The sequence below is a fragment of the Procambarus clarkii genome, chromosome 68, assembly GCF_040958095.1.
Source record: "Procambarus clarkii isolate CNS0578487 chromosome 68, FALCON_Pclarkii_2.0, whole genome shotgun sequence".
Taxonomy (NCBI): Eukaryota; Metazoa; Arthropoda; class Malacostraca; order Decapoda; family Cambaridae; genus Procambarus; species Procambarus clarkii.
This window is the reverse complement of record NC_091217.1, coordinates 8,974,758-8,990,769: the sequence shown is the minus strand read 5'-3', so window position 1 is coordinate 8,990,769 and position 16,012 is coordinate 8,974,758. Positions and strand designations below refer to the sequence as shown.

General features: G+C 47.0%; 1 protein-coding gene across 1 annotated transcript in view; it reads right to left on the bottom strand.

Moving 5' to 3' along the window:
* LOC123748871 (uncharacterized) overlaps nucleotides 1–16,012 on the bottom strand; it is a 172,288-nt gene that overhangs the window by 13,462 nt on the left and 142,814 nt on the right. Inside the window, exons 3-7 of the mRNA XM_069310824.1 lie at nucleotides 15,249–15,456; nucleotides 12,833–13,003; nucleotides 10,098–10,229; nucleotides 9,567–9,705; nucleotides 3,762–3,932 (exon numbers count right to left, since the gene is read on the bottom strand). Of these exons, the coding sequence (XP_069166925.1) occupies nucleotides 3,762–3,932; nucleotides 9,567–9,705; nucleotides 10,098–10,229; nucleotides 12,833–13,003; nucleotides 15,249–15,456 (821 nt within the window). The remainder of the gene's footprint in view (nucleotides 1–3,761; nucleotides 3,933–9,566; nucleotides 9,706–10,097; nucleotides 10,230–12,832; nucleotides 13,004–15,248; nucleotides 15,457–16,012) is intronic.

The following is a 16,012-nucleotide window of genomic DNA, read 5'->3' as shown; positions in this document are numbered from 1 at the left end:
TTAATGGCATTCACAGTCTCGTTCATGGGGATTACGGGCTCACCATAGCCCGTGCTGCTTGGAACTGCTTGTTCCAAGTAGCGAATCTTTAACAACAACAACATCGTTCATGGGTTTTATTCCCGTCCATGTCGGCGAGGAAGCTTTTTCAATATACTTTTTTCCTTTGTATGGCTGCAGGAAGACCTGAGAGAGGACTAGGAAGGGAAGGAAGGATCTGGTGGAGCGCGGCGGTCTGGCTCAATAACTTAGAGGTTCTTACACGTTCAGTTTGATGAAGACTTTATCCTTGTCATGGGTAGAGATGATTAGATGATTGTCCCCGTTGCTCCTTTATTATGGGTCACGGGCAGGCGATGAGTCACAATAACGTGGCTGAAGTATGTTGACCAGACCACACACTAGAAGTTGAAGGGACGACGACGTTTCGGTCCGTCCTGGACCATTCTCAAGTCGACGACCGAAACGTCGTCGTCCCTTCAACTTCTAGTGTGTGGTCTGGTCAACATGGGTCACGGGGTTTGGTGCCCTGGAGCCAGCTGATGATATTTCTTGTATGTTGTTATCATTGTGGGGGAATATTATCTGGGTTAGAAATGATAAGGTAGCAGTGATATCATGCCTTTATGTCGTAGCGTAAAGGGTATTGTTATTGGCAGTGATATGGTATCGTAATGGTGATGGTATGGTGGCGCGGATGATATCGTTGTGGTGATATCGTGGAGGTGATGGCTGAAGCGAGCGTAGCTTCAGCCTGGGGTATAATACTCATAGTGTCATGATTATATTGTATTTATGAGGCCAGCGAGGAATTAGGAAGGATTTATGGCAGCCTCCTGACTCTCTCTCTCTCTCTCTCTCTCTCTCTCTCTCTCTCTCTCTCTCTCTCTCTCTCTCTCTCTCTCTCTCTCTCTCTCTCTCTCTCTCTCTCTCTCTCTCTTTCACACACTCTGGATCAAGGAATAATCGCCTTGGGATGCATACAGGAGTCACGAAGCGTTTAGCCGTAAAGGAGAAGATGGTGATAGTGTTCAGTTGGGGGGAGGGAGAGGAGGAGGTAGAGAACTGAGGGAAGGAGGAGGAGGAGGAGGAGGAGGAGGACTGAGAGAACAGGCTAAGAGGAAGATTAATAGTGAGAGGTGAATACAAGGAGGTGGCCATAATAACACCCGCGGTGTGAACCAGGCTATCCAGTTTGGACAAAGTACCCTTCAGGTTCCTATACACACACCCAACGTACCATCCCCTCGTCAGTATGCAGCACCGGTACGGAACCCCTCACCTGAAAAAGCACGAGAGAAAACTGGAAGAACGTCCAGAAATATGAGAGTGGAACCAGGTACGCCAGTTGCACAGTGCTCCTGGCTGTCTGGGATCGAATCCTTCCGGAGTGTGGAGTGAGTTTTCAGTTGCATATTGGCTTGGGGACCATTCAAGCTTGTTTGTGTTGCTCACGTGACCCGCACAAAGTGAGGTGATTCGATGAAATAACTATGCTCAAGGTTATCACCAAGTGCTGTCGGGACGTTGGGGATATAGCCTCGGCTACCAATGACTTTTGTACCGTCACGGTTGGTCGAGTGGTTAAGGTACTGGGTACGCCACATTTTTTGTCCGGATATATATATATATATATATATATATATATATATATATATATATATATATATATATATATATATATATATTAGTATATTTTGGTAGCAGTCTTTCTTGTAAACATATGTTGTTGAATATGACCGAAAAGGTAAGATTAATAATTCTAACACGAATATTCTCAATATTTCTTATGTTTTTTTCAGAAACAAAAGAAAATTGAAGAAAAACATAAGAAATATTGAGAAAATTCGTGTTAGAATTATTAATCTTACCTTTTCGGTCATTTTCAACAACATATATATATATATATATATATATATATATATATATATATATATATATATATATATATATATATATATATATATATATATATATATATATATCGTTCCAGTTCGTTGGAATTCACACCAGTGCGAATTAGATTGATTTTACACACCTGGCATCTTAAGAGCCACATGTGGTGACACGGCATCAGACCGAAAGAAACTTGACCTGAGCGTTGAGAAAAAAAACTCACCTAAGTGCAAGAAAAGTTCACATTCGAGTATTTTGCAACATTACATAAACGTGCGAAAATGTTACCTGGTGGGTGGAAAATTATTCCCCCTGAATTTAGGAAAATTTAATCAGTACGTGAACAAGCGAGTCTTGTATGTTTTGGCAAAGCTCATCTAATAGAGTAAAGTTCCTCTTAGTATTAAATCCCCTCTGAGCGTGGGAAAATCCCCTCTGAGCGTGGGAAAATCCCCTCTGAGCGTGGGAAAATCCCCTCTGAGCGTGGGAAAATCCCCTCTGAGCGTGGGAAAATCCACACTGAGCGTAGGAAAATCCCCGCTGAGCGTAGGAAAATCCCCGCTCAGCGTAGGAAAATCCCCGCTGAGCGTGGGAAAATCCCCTCTGAGCGTGGGAAAATCCCCTCTGAGCGTGGGAAAATCCCCTCTGAGCGTGGGAAAATCCCCTCTGAGCGTGGGAAAATCCCCTCTGAGCGTGGGAAAATCCCCTCTGAGCGTGGGAAAATCCCCTCTGAGCGTGGGAAAATCCCCTCTGAGCGTGGGAAAATCCCCTCTGAGCGTGGGAAAATCAACACTGAGCGTAGGAAAATCCCCGCTGAGCGTAGGAAAATCCCCGCTCAGCGTAGGAAAATCCCCGCTGAGTGTGGGAAAATCCCCTCTGAGCGCGGGAAAATCTTTGATAAGCGTTAGAATAATTTCTTCAACATGATAAAATCTCACTTGACCGTAGATAAATGTACCTAAATCGGAGCAAATTTATCTCGATTTCACACACACACACACACACACACACACACACACACACACACACACACACACACACACACACACACACACACACACACACACACACACACACCTAATCTATCTCCTGAGGCACATATTAATAGGATAACGACAGCAGCGTACTCTACACTGGCAAAAGTTAGAACATCATTCAGAAACCTAAGTAAGGAGGCATTTAGAGCGCTTTACACTGCCTACGTAAGGCCAGTCTTAGAGTATGCCGCCTCTTCATGGAGTCCCCATCTGAAGAAGCATATAATGAAACTGGAAAAGGTTCAGAGGTTTGCAACGAGACTCGTCCCAGAGCTACGAGGGATGGGGTATGAAGAGCGCCTGAGGGAACTGTGCCTTACGACACTAGAAAGAAGAAGGGAGAGGGGGGACATGATAGGAACGTATAAGATACTCAGAGGAATTGACAGAGTGGACATAGACGAAATGTTCACACGGAATAGTAACACAACGAGAGGACATGGATGGAAGCTTGAAACTCAGATGAGTCACAGAGATGTTAGGAAGTTTTCTTTTAGCGTGAGAGTAGTGGGGAAATGGAATGCACTTCAGGAACAGGTTGTGGAAGCAAATACTATTCATAATTTTAAAACCAGGTATGATAGGGAAATAGGACAGGAGTCATTGCTGTAAACAACCGATGCTCGAAAGGCGGGATCCAAGAGTCAATGCTCGATCCTGCAGACACAACTAGGTGAGTACACACACACACACACACACACACACACACACACACACACACACACACACACACAAATCCTCTCCCTGCTCATTGCTCCCTGCTCATTGCTCCCTGCTCATTGAAAAAAAAACTTTCTAGGCCCTCATATAAGCGTGGGAAAAACCTACCTGGGCGTGGGAACCTCGATCTCGTAGAGCCGGATGCTGGTTTCGGCCTTGCCCAAGGAGTTGGTGGAGATGCACTTGTACTGACCCGCGTCGTCTTTGGTGAAGTTCTTAATGACAAGCTTCATGGTGACTCGGTAGGAGTCAATCACCTCCTCCAGTTCGTACTTCCTCCTGGGGGCCGCCAGAAAGAACAGGACGTCTCAGACACGAGCATATACATCGATTGAGAAAATATCTTTGTCAATATATATATATATATATATATATATATATATATAGTATATATATATATATATATATATATATATATATATATATATATGTGTGTGTGTGTGTGTGTGTGTGTGTGTTTTGGTTGGTGGGTTTATACTATAATCATAGCTACGATACCCACGGGCTATCAGGAAGGCTGACTCTCCACAATACCAGCTACGATACCACCTACTTTCCATCGTAAATAAAGCGAAATGACGATACGTGGAGCAGAATGTTAAGAAACGCAATAAGGAGGCAGTAAATATAATGGAAACAGATAACAGACAATAAAGGAGATTGCATAAGGATTAACTGGGAACTGAACCACAATAATAATAACATTTAACAAGGGATAATAAGATAATTTTATTGTTGCAAATCAAAATAATAACATTAAGTAATGGTAATGTCTTCCCAAAGACATGATATCATAAGATATTAACCACACACTTGTGTATATGTGAAATTTATGTAAGGAATTTACACAAAGTGTTTGACACTCTCCTGAGTGCTTTGTCAAGATCTGAGTGTGTGATGAAGACGAGAGACACGTCACAACGTCTTGAGATTAGACGTTGAGTTGTAAGTCTCGTCTTAATCACACACTCAGACCTTGTCAAAGCACTCAGAAGAGTGACAAAGATTTGGTGTAAATTCCTTACATAAATTTCACAAATACACAAGTGTGTTATTTTTCTAAATAATTACATTATTACTATCAATAATAATAATAATAATTATAAAAAATATAAAAATAATAATAATATAATTAAAATAGTAATAAAAATATTAAAATATAACTACTACTACATCTACTGCCTTTAAAAAATACATCAACATTTAATAAATTCTAATTATACGTTTGCAAATAAAGAAAAACAATAACGCAGTGAACAGTGAGGAACCCCAGAGTTGTGTGGTTGCCAAGCCAACAGCCCCCTGTGAGTGAAGAGTGCACAAGGCGTCTCGAGAAGAGTGCCAAGTGGCACTCCAGGTCAGCCACTCAGTGCCAGGAGAAAGGTCAAGTCAGGTCAGTTAGTCACAAGAGGCCCAGCAGGTCATCCTGAGGGTAATATTGGGTCATGTTTCACCCACGGGGACCAGGTCCGTAATTCCTAATCGGGTCACTTGTTCTGCTTTATCACGTGTGGCCAGATAGACGAGTTGGGGAGGGCAGTGGGTGGTAGGAAATGGCATATATATATATATATATATATATATATATATATATATATATATATATATATATATATATATATATATATATATAAAATATGATATAACTGGATTACCAGTACAGTTTTGTCTCCATTGCTTCTGAGACACTCGGCGCCTGGGGTGAGAATGCCACCAGTCTTTTGAAGGAATTGGGTTCTAGGTTAGTTGAAACAACAAGGCGACCCTAGAGCTGCCAGCTTCCTTTTCCAGCGCCTCAGTGTGGTGATGCAGAGGGGAAATGCACACTGCATTCAGGGTTCCTGCCCGCCATCTGAGGAGCTGGAGGAACTCGACAACTTATGATAATCTTCTTTGTACCCTATATGTAACTTCTTTTGTGTAGCAAAGTTTAAATAAAAGGAATATATATATGCACACACACACAAACACACACACACACACACACACACACACACACACACACACACACACATACACACACACACACACACACACACACACACACACACACACATACACACACACACACACACACACACACACACACACACACACACACACACACACTCACACACACACACACTCACACTCACACACACTATTTGTGCTAATTTGATTTGTGCTAATCAAAATTTCATTAGCAGGAATAATTAAATGCATTTAACTATAATTCAAAATAATAATAATAAAAAATAAACACACACACACACACACACACACACACACACACACACACACATATATATATATATATATATATATATATATATATATATATATATATATATATATATATATATATATATAATAAATGAATGTAGAAGCAATATAAAACAGGACAAATTTCGAAATCTCAGGAAAATTAAATCGCCAATCGTCTTGTATTTCCGGAGCCTTGAATTAGATCGGCTCAGGAAACGACGGCCGGCAGCCAATCTCTTCCCACAAAGCCCCGTAACGAGGCTGGCCACTCCACTCAATGAGCATATTTACCTTCCAGCTCTTCACTCAATAAGCATATTTTCCTCTCCCTCTCCCCCCTCTCCCTCCCTCCCCCTCCCCTTCCCCCTTCCTCTCTAGCACGCCACTCAGTGAGCGTATTAGGCAGCTCCCCCCCCTCCTCCAACGCCTGTTCCCACTCAGGGTTCATATTAGATCTCCACTCAGACACTCGGATCTCAACTTCAGTCGGTGATCACTCTGGAGGTCACGCTGCCTCCATCACTCTCGGGCAAGTCTAATAGTCACGCTACTTGCCACTCAGTGAGTGGAAAGTAGCGTGACTACACCGACTTTTCCACTCAGTGGGTACATGCCAATCAGAATCATTTACACTACCCGTAATCAACTTGTGTACATTGATGCAATTACGGCTCAACTGAACAGTCGTACGGCTGTAAACAAATCTAAAATATTTACATGTAAGTGTAAATTGCACACTAGTGCTAACTACAGTAGTAATAATAGAAATGATAGTAGTAAATTGATTAGAAGTGATTGATTACTTCACATTCATAAATCTATACACATTATACATATTTCATTGTTGTATGTAGCATACAGCATAAACATACAGTTGCATATGTGCCGGACCAACCGGGCTGTGGTGGGTATGTGGGTCCTGCGGGCCGCTCCAAGCAACAGCCTGGTGGACCAAACTCTCACAAGTCAAGCCTGGCCTCGGGCCGGGCTTGGGGAGTAGAAGAACTCCCAGAACCCCATCAACCAGGTATCAACCAGGTGCGTGTACGTGTTAATACAGAAACATGACTTGAAGTGCACCTATTAAATAGGAATTCAAAAAATTGAAATGAGTTTTACAGCATAAGGAAAATCCGGGTCTAACCTGGGAGTAAAATCACTTTCGCATCACAGGTCCGTGTAACAGGAATATGACTTCAACAGGATTGAAATGCCTTGCCAGGAAGCCATCACACTATGTTGGTAATTCCTTAATAATGTCAAGATTAACTCTGCTAACTTGTTGCTACATCACTGTGTATACACTACTCATTCCTAAGTTGTGTTTCCTGATGATCAAGTTGATATAGCTAGCAAACATAGCAAACTTCGACTCATAAAAGAACTGTATTGCTTTTCACTGCTTGGGTGATTCTCTTAAGATGACAAGAGATCATTTGTGTGTGATTTATTTTTCTTCGAGGATAGGTGTGGACATGAGGCCAGGTAGCAGGTGTAGGTGTGGACATGAGGCCAGGCAGCAGGTGTAGGTGTGGACATGAGGCCAGGCAGCAGGTGTAGGTGTGGACATGAGGCCAGGCAGCAGGTGTAGGTGTGGACATGAGGCCAGGCAGCAGGTGTAGGTGTGGACATGAGGCCAGGCAGCAGGTGTAGGTGTGGACATGAGGCCAGGCAGCAGGTGTAGGTGTGGACATGAGGCCAGGTAGCAGGTGTAGGTGTGGACATGAGGCCAGGCAGCAGGTGTAGGTGTGGACATGAGGCCAGGTAGCAGGTGTAGGTGTGGACATGAGGCCAGGTAGCAGGTGTAGGTGTGGACATGAGGCCAGGTAGCAGGTGTAGGTGTGGACATGAGGCCAGGCAGCAGGTGTAGGTGTGGACATGAGGCCAGGTAGCAGGTGTAGGTGTGGACATGAGGCCAGGCAGCAGGTGTAGGTGTGGACATGAGGCCAGGTAGCAGGTGTAGGTGTGGACATGAGGCCAGGCAGCAGGTGTAGGTGTGGACATGAGGCCAGGCAGCAGGTGTAGGTGTGGACATGAGGCCAGGCAGCAGGTGTAGGTGTGGACATGAGGCCAGGCAGCAGGTGTAGGTGTGGACATGAGGGCAGGCAGCAGGTGTAGGTGTGGACACGCAGCCAGGTCACAATGTGTCTTAAGATAAACACCCAGGACCTGTCTTGAACACATCCACCACACACAAATCATCTTACTAAAGTCAGCAGGTCGCAGGTCCCATAGTACACAACTGTATCCACTTACACTCCTAAATAGCCGTACATTCTACCAGGTGTCAACACGACCAAGTCTAAAGACGACCAAGTTCACTTCCACCAAGTGCTCAGACGACCAAGTTCACTTCCACCAAGTGCTCAGACGACCAGGTTCACTTCCACCAAGTGCTCAGACGACCAGGTTCACTTCCCCCAAGTGCTCAGACGACCAAGTTCACTTCCACCAAGTGCTCAGACGACCAGGCTCACACGACCAGGTTCACACGACCAGGTTCACTCTAATGGCGTCATAAAAGTCAACTAGCGGGCTCCTATGAAAATATAATATAGGCCCCACACATATATTTTCAGAGATGTGTCTTTATGGAGGATATACATTAGTAATCTTAATTCAAAATCTGCATAAAACGTGTCCTTTGGAAGGAAAACAACTAACAGCCCATTTTGTCTTGTGTTTGACGTTGCATTTAAGCATTGTATATTGGCTTCCAGCCAATGATAATCCACCATTGACATCCTCCGGCCAATGAGCGTGCTCTGACGCCTGTACCTCATTATCCCCATTGTCAAAAGTCCGGTAGTTTCATCGAGAAACCACTAGTCAAACCACAGTCCCTCCCCAAGATGCAACCCACAACAGGCAAGTAAATCCCTCGTCCCTATAGTCACTGTTTAGGTGAATCAAGTCGACATGCGGTAGGAAATATGTCTTATGCACATGTCGATCCTGCTGTGGGAATCGAATCTGGGTCCGTGGCCGCTGTGCTGCTGAGGACACGGATGAGTGGGATGGATGAAGGGAGAGGGGTGAGAGGAGATGGATGAGTGTGACGAATGAAGGGAGAGAGGGTGAGAGGAGACGGATGAGTGGGATGGATGAAGGGAGAGGAGTGAGAGGAGATGGATGAGTGGGATGGATGAAGGGAGAGGAGTGAGAGGAGATGGATGAGTGGGATGGATGTAGGGAGAGGAGTGAGAGGAGATGGATGAGTGGGATGGATTAAGGGAGATGGATGAGTGGGATGGATGAAGGGAGAGGGGTGAGGGAAGGATAGCACGGACAGGGAGCCAGTGATAGTGTTATTACATCAGATAAAGCTGCTTTACTCTCTATTTCCTTCTTTCCACTTACCTTCCCTCGTTCTCTTATCCTTCCTTCTTCCCCATATCTCTTAACAACCCATTATCTCTCTTACTATAATACAAACACACATATCATCTATTTGAGACAATCTCTCAAATTCTATTGGATCATCTTTATCCTCACGTTTAGTGCAATTTTTCCCTCACTCACTTACCCAAACCCCTCCCTTTTCCCCCCTTCTCTCTCTCTCTCTCTCTCTCTCTCTCTCTCTCTCTCTCTCTCTCTCTCTCTCTCTCTCTCTCTCTCTCTCTCTCTCTCTCTCTCTCTCTCTCTCTCCTGGTCTCCACTACTCCTCACCCGTTGAGGATGATCTCTCCGTTGTCTCTCTCCCAGTAATTGACGGCCATGGGGAAGGCCTCTACGTGGCACTGGATCTCCACGTTGGTCTCCAGGGGCGAGCCGATGAGCTGGTTGTCTGCCTTCACCACGGGGGAGACTGTGAGAGGGGGGGATAGAGACACTAGTCAGGGGGGAGGAGAGAGATATTAGTGAGGGGAAAGGGGGGGGGGGAGAGGTTTTAGGTAGGGGAGGGGAGGCGCATTAGTAAGAAGACAGAAAACGGGAAGAGAATAACGTTAATGAGGAAAGAGTGAGAAGGGAAGGGAAGAGAGGATGGGTAGAAATGTTAGAAAGAGGAACAATTGTAAAGGGGTCAAGATCAATGGGAAATACATATGTGTGGATAAATAGTGTACATTAACATGTGAAGTTATTATGTGTAAGGCTATGTCTTCACTGTATAGTTATCCCTAAAGTTATCTCTCTTATACATCTAGTTAGCTATATACTTATGGATATCTTTATCTCACTATCTCTCCCTCTACTCACAGTTGACATTGACGATGATTCTCTTGCTGACTGAAGGCGGCACCTTATTACTGGCGATGCAAAGGTACGCGCCCATCTGCCTTCTGGAGACGTTTTCCAGAGTCAGATTCGTCCCAGGCACAGACTCCAGAGCTGTAGGGGGAGAGAGAGAGAGAGAGAGAGAGAGAGAGAGAGAGAGAGAGAGAGAGAGAGAGAGTGAGTGAGTGAGTGAGAGAGAGAGAGAGAGAGAGAGAGAGAGAGAGAGAGAGAGAGAGAGAGAGAGTGAGAGAGAGAGAGAGAGAGAGAGAGAGAGAGAGAGAGAGAGAGAGAGTGAGTGAGTGAGAGAGAGAGAGAGAGAGAGAGAATATTTAATGGTAGGCTAATAGAGTTATGTAGGTGCTGTAAGTATGCATCCATCTAAACCTTAGCCCACGCTTTCCAGATTCCAGCCTCGGATTCCAGGATTGTGTGAATGGGGGGACGGGGGAGATGGGTTATGGAGGAGAGAGTAATGGGCTTATGGGTGTCAACTGGGGACAGACAAAGGAGCGCATACAGTTCCAGAACATTTCCAGGGTTGTGTCTGATTCCAGACTCAGATTCCAGGACTGAAGGAGTTGCTGGGGCTGCTGGTATGGGTAATGGGGAAGACTAAGTATGGGGGTGAGGTGGGTGGGGTGGATGTAGTAAATAGGGGTATATAGGGATTTAAGAAGCTTATGATGGAATGAGGGATATTAGGGAAGAATTGTTATGTGGAGAGGTTATGAGGCGGAATAATTACAAGGCTGGAGGAGCTATAGAGTAGATGGAATATGAGGGGAATGAGGCTATTAATTTCTGGGGATATGACATATAGCTCCTGTACGCTGCATTATCGGTGTACTATGGGGCAATGGGGGGGGGGGCATGGAGCTGGGGTGGAATGGGTTAAACGGAACAGATTTATGGGTCTCTGAAGTCAATTGGGGAGAAGGGTTGGCTCCCATTTGGCTCTGGTGCGATACCCATTCCAGGATCAGACCCCATTCAGTCGCACCAGAAACACTGGGATAATATTTTATTTGGTGAATGTTATCACAGACAAGAATGGTCATGGAGAGTGTGTGTTATGGGTAGGGTGAGTATGTTAATGGGTTTTATGGTTATGTTATACCCCAGCACACTCCTCTGTCCTCCAACACACTCCTCTGTCCTCCAACACACTCCTCTGTCCTCCAACACACTCCTCTGTCCTCCAACACACTCTACTTCCCTCCAACACACTCCTCTGTCCTCCAACACACTCCTCTGTCCTCCAACACACTCCTCTGTCCTCCAACACACTCCTCTGTCCTCCAACACACTCCTCTGTCCTCCAACACACTCCTCTGTCCTCCAACACACTCCTCTGTCCTCCAACACACTCCTCTGTCCTCCAACACACTCCTCTGTCCTCCAACACACTCCTCTGTCCTCCAACACACTCCTCTGTCCTCCAACACACTCCTCTGTCCTCCAACACACTCCTCTGTCCTCCAACACACTCTACTACCCTCCAACACACTCCTCTGTCCTCCAACACACTCCTCTGTCCTCCAACACACTTCTCTGTCCTCCAACACACTCTACTACCCTCCAACACACTCTACTACCCTCCAACACACTCTACTTCCCTCCAACACAATCCTCTATCCACCAACACACTCCAAGCCTCCAACACACTCTACTACCCTCCAACACACTCTACTTCTCTCCAACACAATCCTCTATCCTCCAACACACTCCAAGCCTCCAACACACTCTACTACCCTCCAACACACTCTACTTTCCTCCAACACAATCCTCTATCCTCCAACACACTCCAAGCCTCCAACACACTTTTATCTCCTGAACCCATCCTCCTATTCAATCCCTTTCTATATTTATACCTTTAATTTCCCTTTATTAGTAATTCTTATCTTTCCTATATATCCCACGCAAGAATTCTTTCCTTTCTATTCCTTTCCCTGTCGCTTTTCCTTGCTATTCCTTCCCCACTCTCGAAGTTCCCGCCTCTCCAATTTCTTCCACTTCATTCTTCTAGTTTATCCATTCTTCTATCCCCCTCACTTTCCATTTTCTCTCCTCCTCCCCTCACCTTTCATCACCATCTCTCTATAGGGTTTACCTTCCCCTTCTTATTCCATCGGTTTAATGATTCGTGAAGTCGCCCTTTCTCTTCCTAGATATCCCCTTTTCCGGGGGGTTTGGCACCCCCTCTTCCCCTCCTCTACTCTAGTGGCGCTGCTCACGCTCTTATAGAGAGCCCTGGTGGGCATGGGAGAAGGGGGGGGAGGTGTGTGTGTGGGGGGGGGGGTGGAGCTAGCTGGGAGGAGTGTGGATGGGGTGTGGTGTGGGAGGGAGAGAGGGGGGGGGGGTTAGGTGTGGGGGATGGTAAGAGAGAGGAGGGAGTAGGTAGTAGTTCATAGTGTATAATACAAGAATACAAGTGTATATAATACAAGCGGCGAGTCTTTAAACACATTCACTCCAAATCATTCCTAGACAACGTTCACTACACGAGTGAATGCTACACAAATTCACTCCTGGGTAGGAATGAGGGGGTGCGGGGGGGGAGGGGGGTTAATTCTACATCATTCACTCTTGTGGAAGTAATGATTCTTAATATTCACTCTTACTCATGAAGAAATTTGTCCTCTATTGTACTTGCACTCTTGTCACTCTCACTCATAAAGTAACCCCGGTACTCACTCTCCACCTCCACAAATACTCACTCTTGGGAGGGTCTCTACCCGAGGACTTGATAACGATGTCTCTCCCATCCTCTCTCTTCCACTTGATCTCAGGACTGGGATACCCCTCAGCCACGCACCTTAAGTGGACCGTGTCACCCTCGTTAATGGTCGTGTCAGATGACGTCAGGTCGTTGATGATGTCCGGCGGTACTGTTGAGAGGACGTGGACATCGTGACAATCAGACCCTTCACTGACCTTGTCTCATGAAATTGCAAAAGTCTTAAACTGGTTAGGATCTATGGAGAGTTGACAGTTTGGGGCCGGGCTTGGGGGAGTAGAAGAACTCCCAGAACCCCATCAACCAGGTATCAACCAGGTAACTGGTGCCATCTGGGGGGGGGGGGGTGAACGGTTCAAAGGACATGAGGAAAATGAACATTGTGCAGTGGTTGAATAATTGATGTTCGTAGAGAAATGTTTTGGGGCGTGGGGACCTGTCTATAGTGTCTGTTAAACACTAGACAGGTACCCATGTTTAACATTTTTTTTAAGCATTTTTTGTCTGTTTAAATATGTCCTTTGTTTCGGCTCTGTCTAACACATTCCTACTTTCTCTCTTTCCCTCTCGGTTCTTCTCGTCTGCCTCCAACTTCCCTTTTCTGCACACATTCCCATGCAGGCGATGAGTCACAATAACGTGGCTGAAGTATGTTGACCAGACCACACACTAGAAGTTGAAGGGACGACGACGTTTCGGTCCGTCCTGGACCATTCTCAAGTCGATTGTGAATGGTCCAGGACGGACCGACACGTCGTCGTCCCTTCAACTTCTAGTGTGTGGTCTGGTCAACACATTCCCATCCTCATATCACTGTCTCTTTCTCCCCTGTTTCTCTTGTTTTCCTCTTCCTATTTTCATCAAGTTTCTCCTATTCCCTCCGCATTAATTTTATAGCGCTTCTCTCCCCTTTTATTAATGTCCCTTTCACTTGCCGCGGTCCTGCACCTTGGTTGTTCCCCCTGCAGCCTTTGGCACCCTTGGGGCGCCTCCCTGCAGCCCCTGGCACCCTTGCGGCACCTTCCTGCAGCCTCTGGCACCCTTGGGGCGCCTTTCTGTAGTCCCTGGCACCCTTGTGGCACCTTCCTGCAGCCCCTGGCACCCTTGGGGCGCCTCCCTGCAGCCCCTGGCACCCTTGGGGCGCCTCCCTGCAGCCCCTGGCACCCTTCGGGCGCCTTCCTGCAGCCCCTGGCACCCTTGGGGCACCTTCCTGCAGCCCCTGGCACCCTTGGGGCGCCTTTCTGTAGCCCCTGGCACCCTTGGGGCACCTCCCTGCAGCCCCTGGCACCCTTGGGGCACCTCCCTGCAGCCCCTGGCACCCTTGGGGCACCTCCCTGCAGCCTCCTGGCACCCTTGGGGCGCCGTCCTGCAGCTCCTGGCACCCTTGGGGCGCCTTCCTGCAGCCCCTGGCATCAGCAGGTCCTTGTCAAGCTCTCTTGGCACTCTGACGTCCCTTGTCAACAAGGAACTCTTTAACATCTCATGACACCCTCCGACAGCTTATGGCACTTCAAGGGCCTTGTCACCATTCCTTGTCACTACAAGAGCTTCGTCACCATTCCTTGTCACTACACTTGCCTCATCAACATGCTCTGGCACTCTCTGGCACCATTTTCCCCTCCCGGCACCCTCTGGCAGCCGGCACAAGAGAATATGATATTGGAGGTGCAATGCCGAGCCACCATCGCTGAACTGGTAATGGAAACGCTCAGTTAAGTTGACACCGCTGTAGCTTCCAAATTATTGCCTTCTGGCACTATCAAAAGCACACCTGGCACTGCCTCGGTCGCCTCGCTACTGCCGTGATTGACGGTGGTTTGGTGGGGGGGGGGGGGGTGTTTTGCCCGCTAGTCTAATGTTTTCCTGCCGTCAAAGATGGTTCTTAAGAGTTTTATAACTATAGACTATGTTGACTGTGACCTGTCAGTTACCGTGTCAAGACCCTCTGGCACTGTCATTTTTGGCCTTCCCATTGGCTCTATTTCCCTTATTCCACCCGGTTTGGCACTCCTCTAGGGACTATACTTTGGCACTGGTGATCTTGGTACTATTCCTCCCCCTAACACCGCGTTCAGGCACTCGAATAGCACCTCCCACTACCTATACACCCCCCTCACTCCTGCTAGTCTAATCTAACCACCACCCGTGGCACTCACCACCACCCGTGGCACTCACCTCCACCACCCGTGGCACTCACCACCACCCGTGGCACTCACCACCACCCGTGGCACTCACCACCACCCGTGGCACTCACCACCACCCGTGGCACTCACCTCCACCACCCGTGGCACTCACCACCACCACCCGTGGCACTCACCACCACCCGTGGCACTCACCACCACCCGTGGCACTCACCACCACCCGTGGCACTCACCACCACCACCCGTGGCACTCACCGTGAACCTTGATACAACCGACTTGGTTCTTCATGACGGGAGTGTTGATCTGACACATGTAGCAGCCGTTGTCCGTCTCTTGGACGTGTCGGATGTGGAGGTTCCAGGTCCGGTGCTCGTCGTGAGTAACAGAGATGCGTGAGTTGTGAGTCACTACCCGCTTCTGGAGGCTGAGTATCGTCTGTGAGTCCACCTTCAGCCAGCCGACCTGCGCCACGTCCAGAGAGACAGGGAAGACTTGCATGAGATTAGCTAAACATTCAGATTCCTCTTAACATGTCCGGCTTGCTGATTGGATGACCAGATGATGGGAAACCACATATGTTGGCCAATATATATATTTGTGTGGGGCGAGGGAGGGACGACATGAACCTACATATGTTGGTAATATATGTGGGGGAGGGCCGAGAGAGAGAGAGAGAGAGAGAGAGAGAGAGAGAGAGAGAGAGAGAGAGAGAGAGAGGGAGAGAGAGAGAGAGAGAGAGAGAGAGAGAGAGAGAGAGAGGGAGAGAGAGAGAGAGAGAGAGAGAGAGAGAGAGAGAGAGAGAGAGAGAGAGAGAGAGAGAGAGAGAGAGAGAGGGAGGTGGGTGGGGGGGGGGGGAAGGTTAAATTAAGGAAACTAGTTTGGAAGACGAATTGTATTTGAATATTAGTGTTTTTTGTGTGCTAGTGATAACATTATGAGAGATAAGGCGGTATCTGGCTAGGATAAGGCGGTATCTGGCTAGGATAAGGCGGTATCTGGCTAGGATAAGGCGGTATCT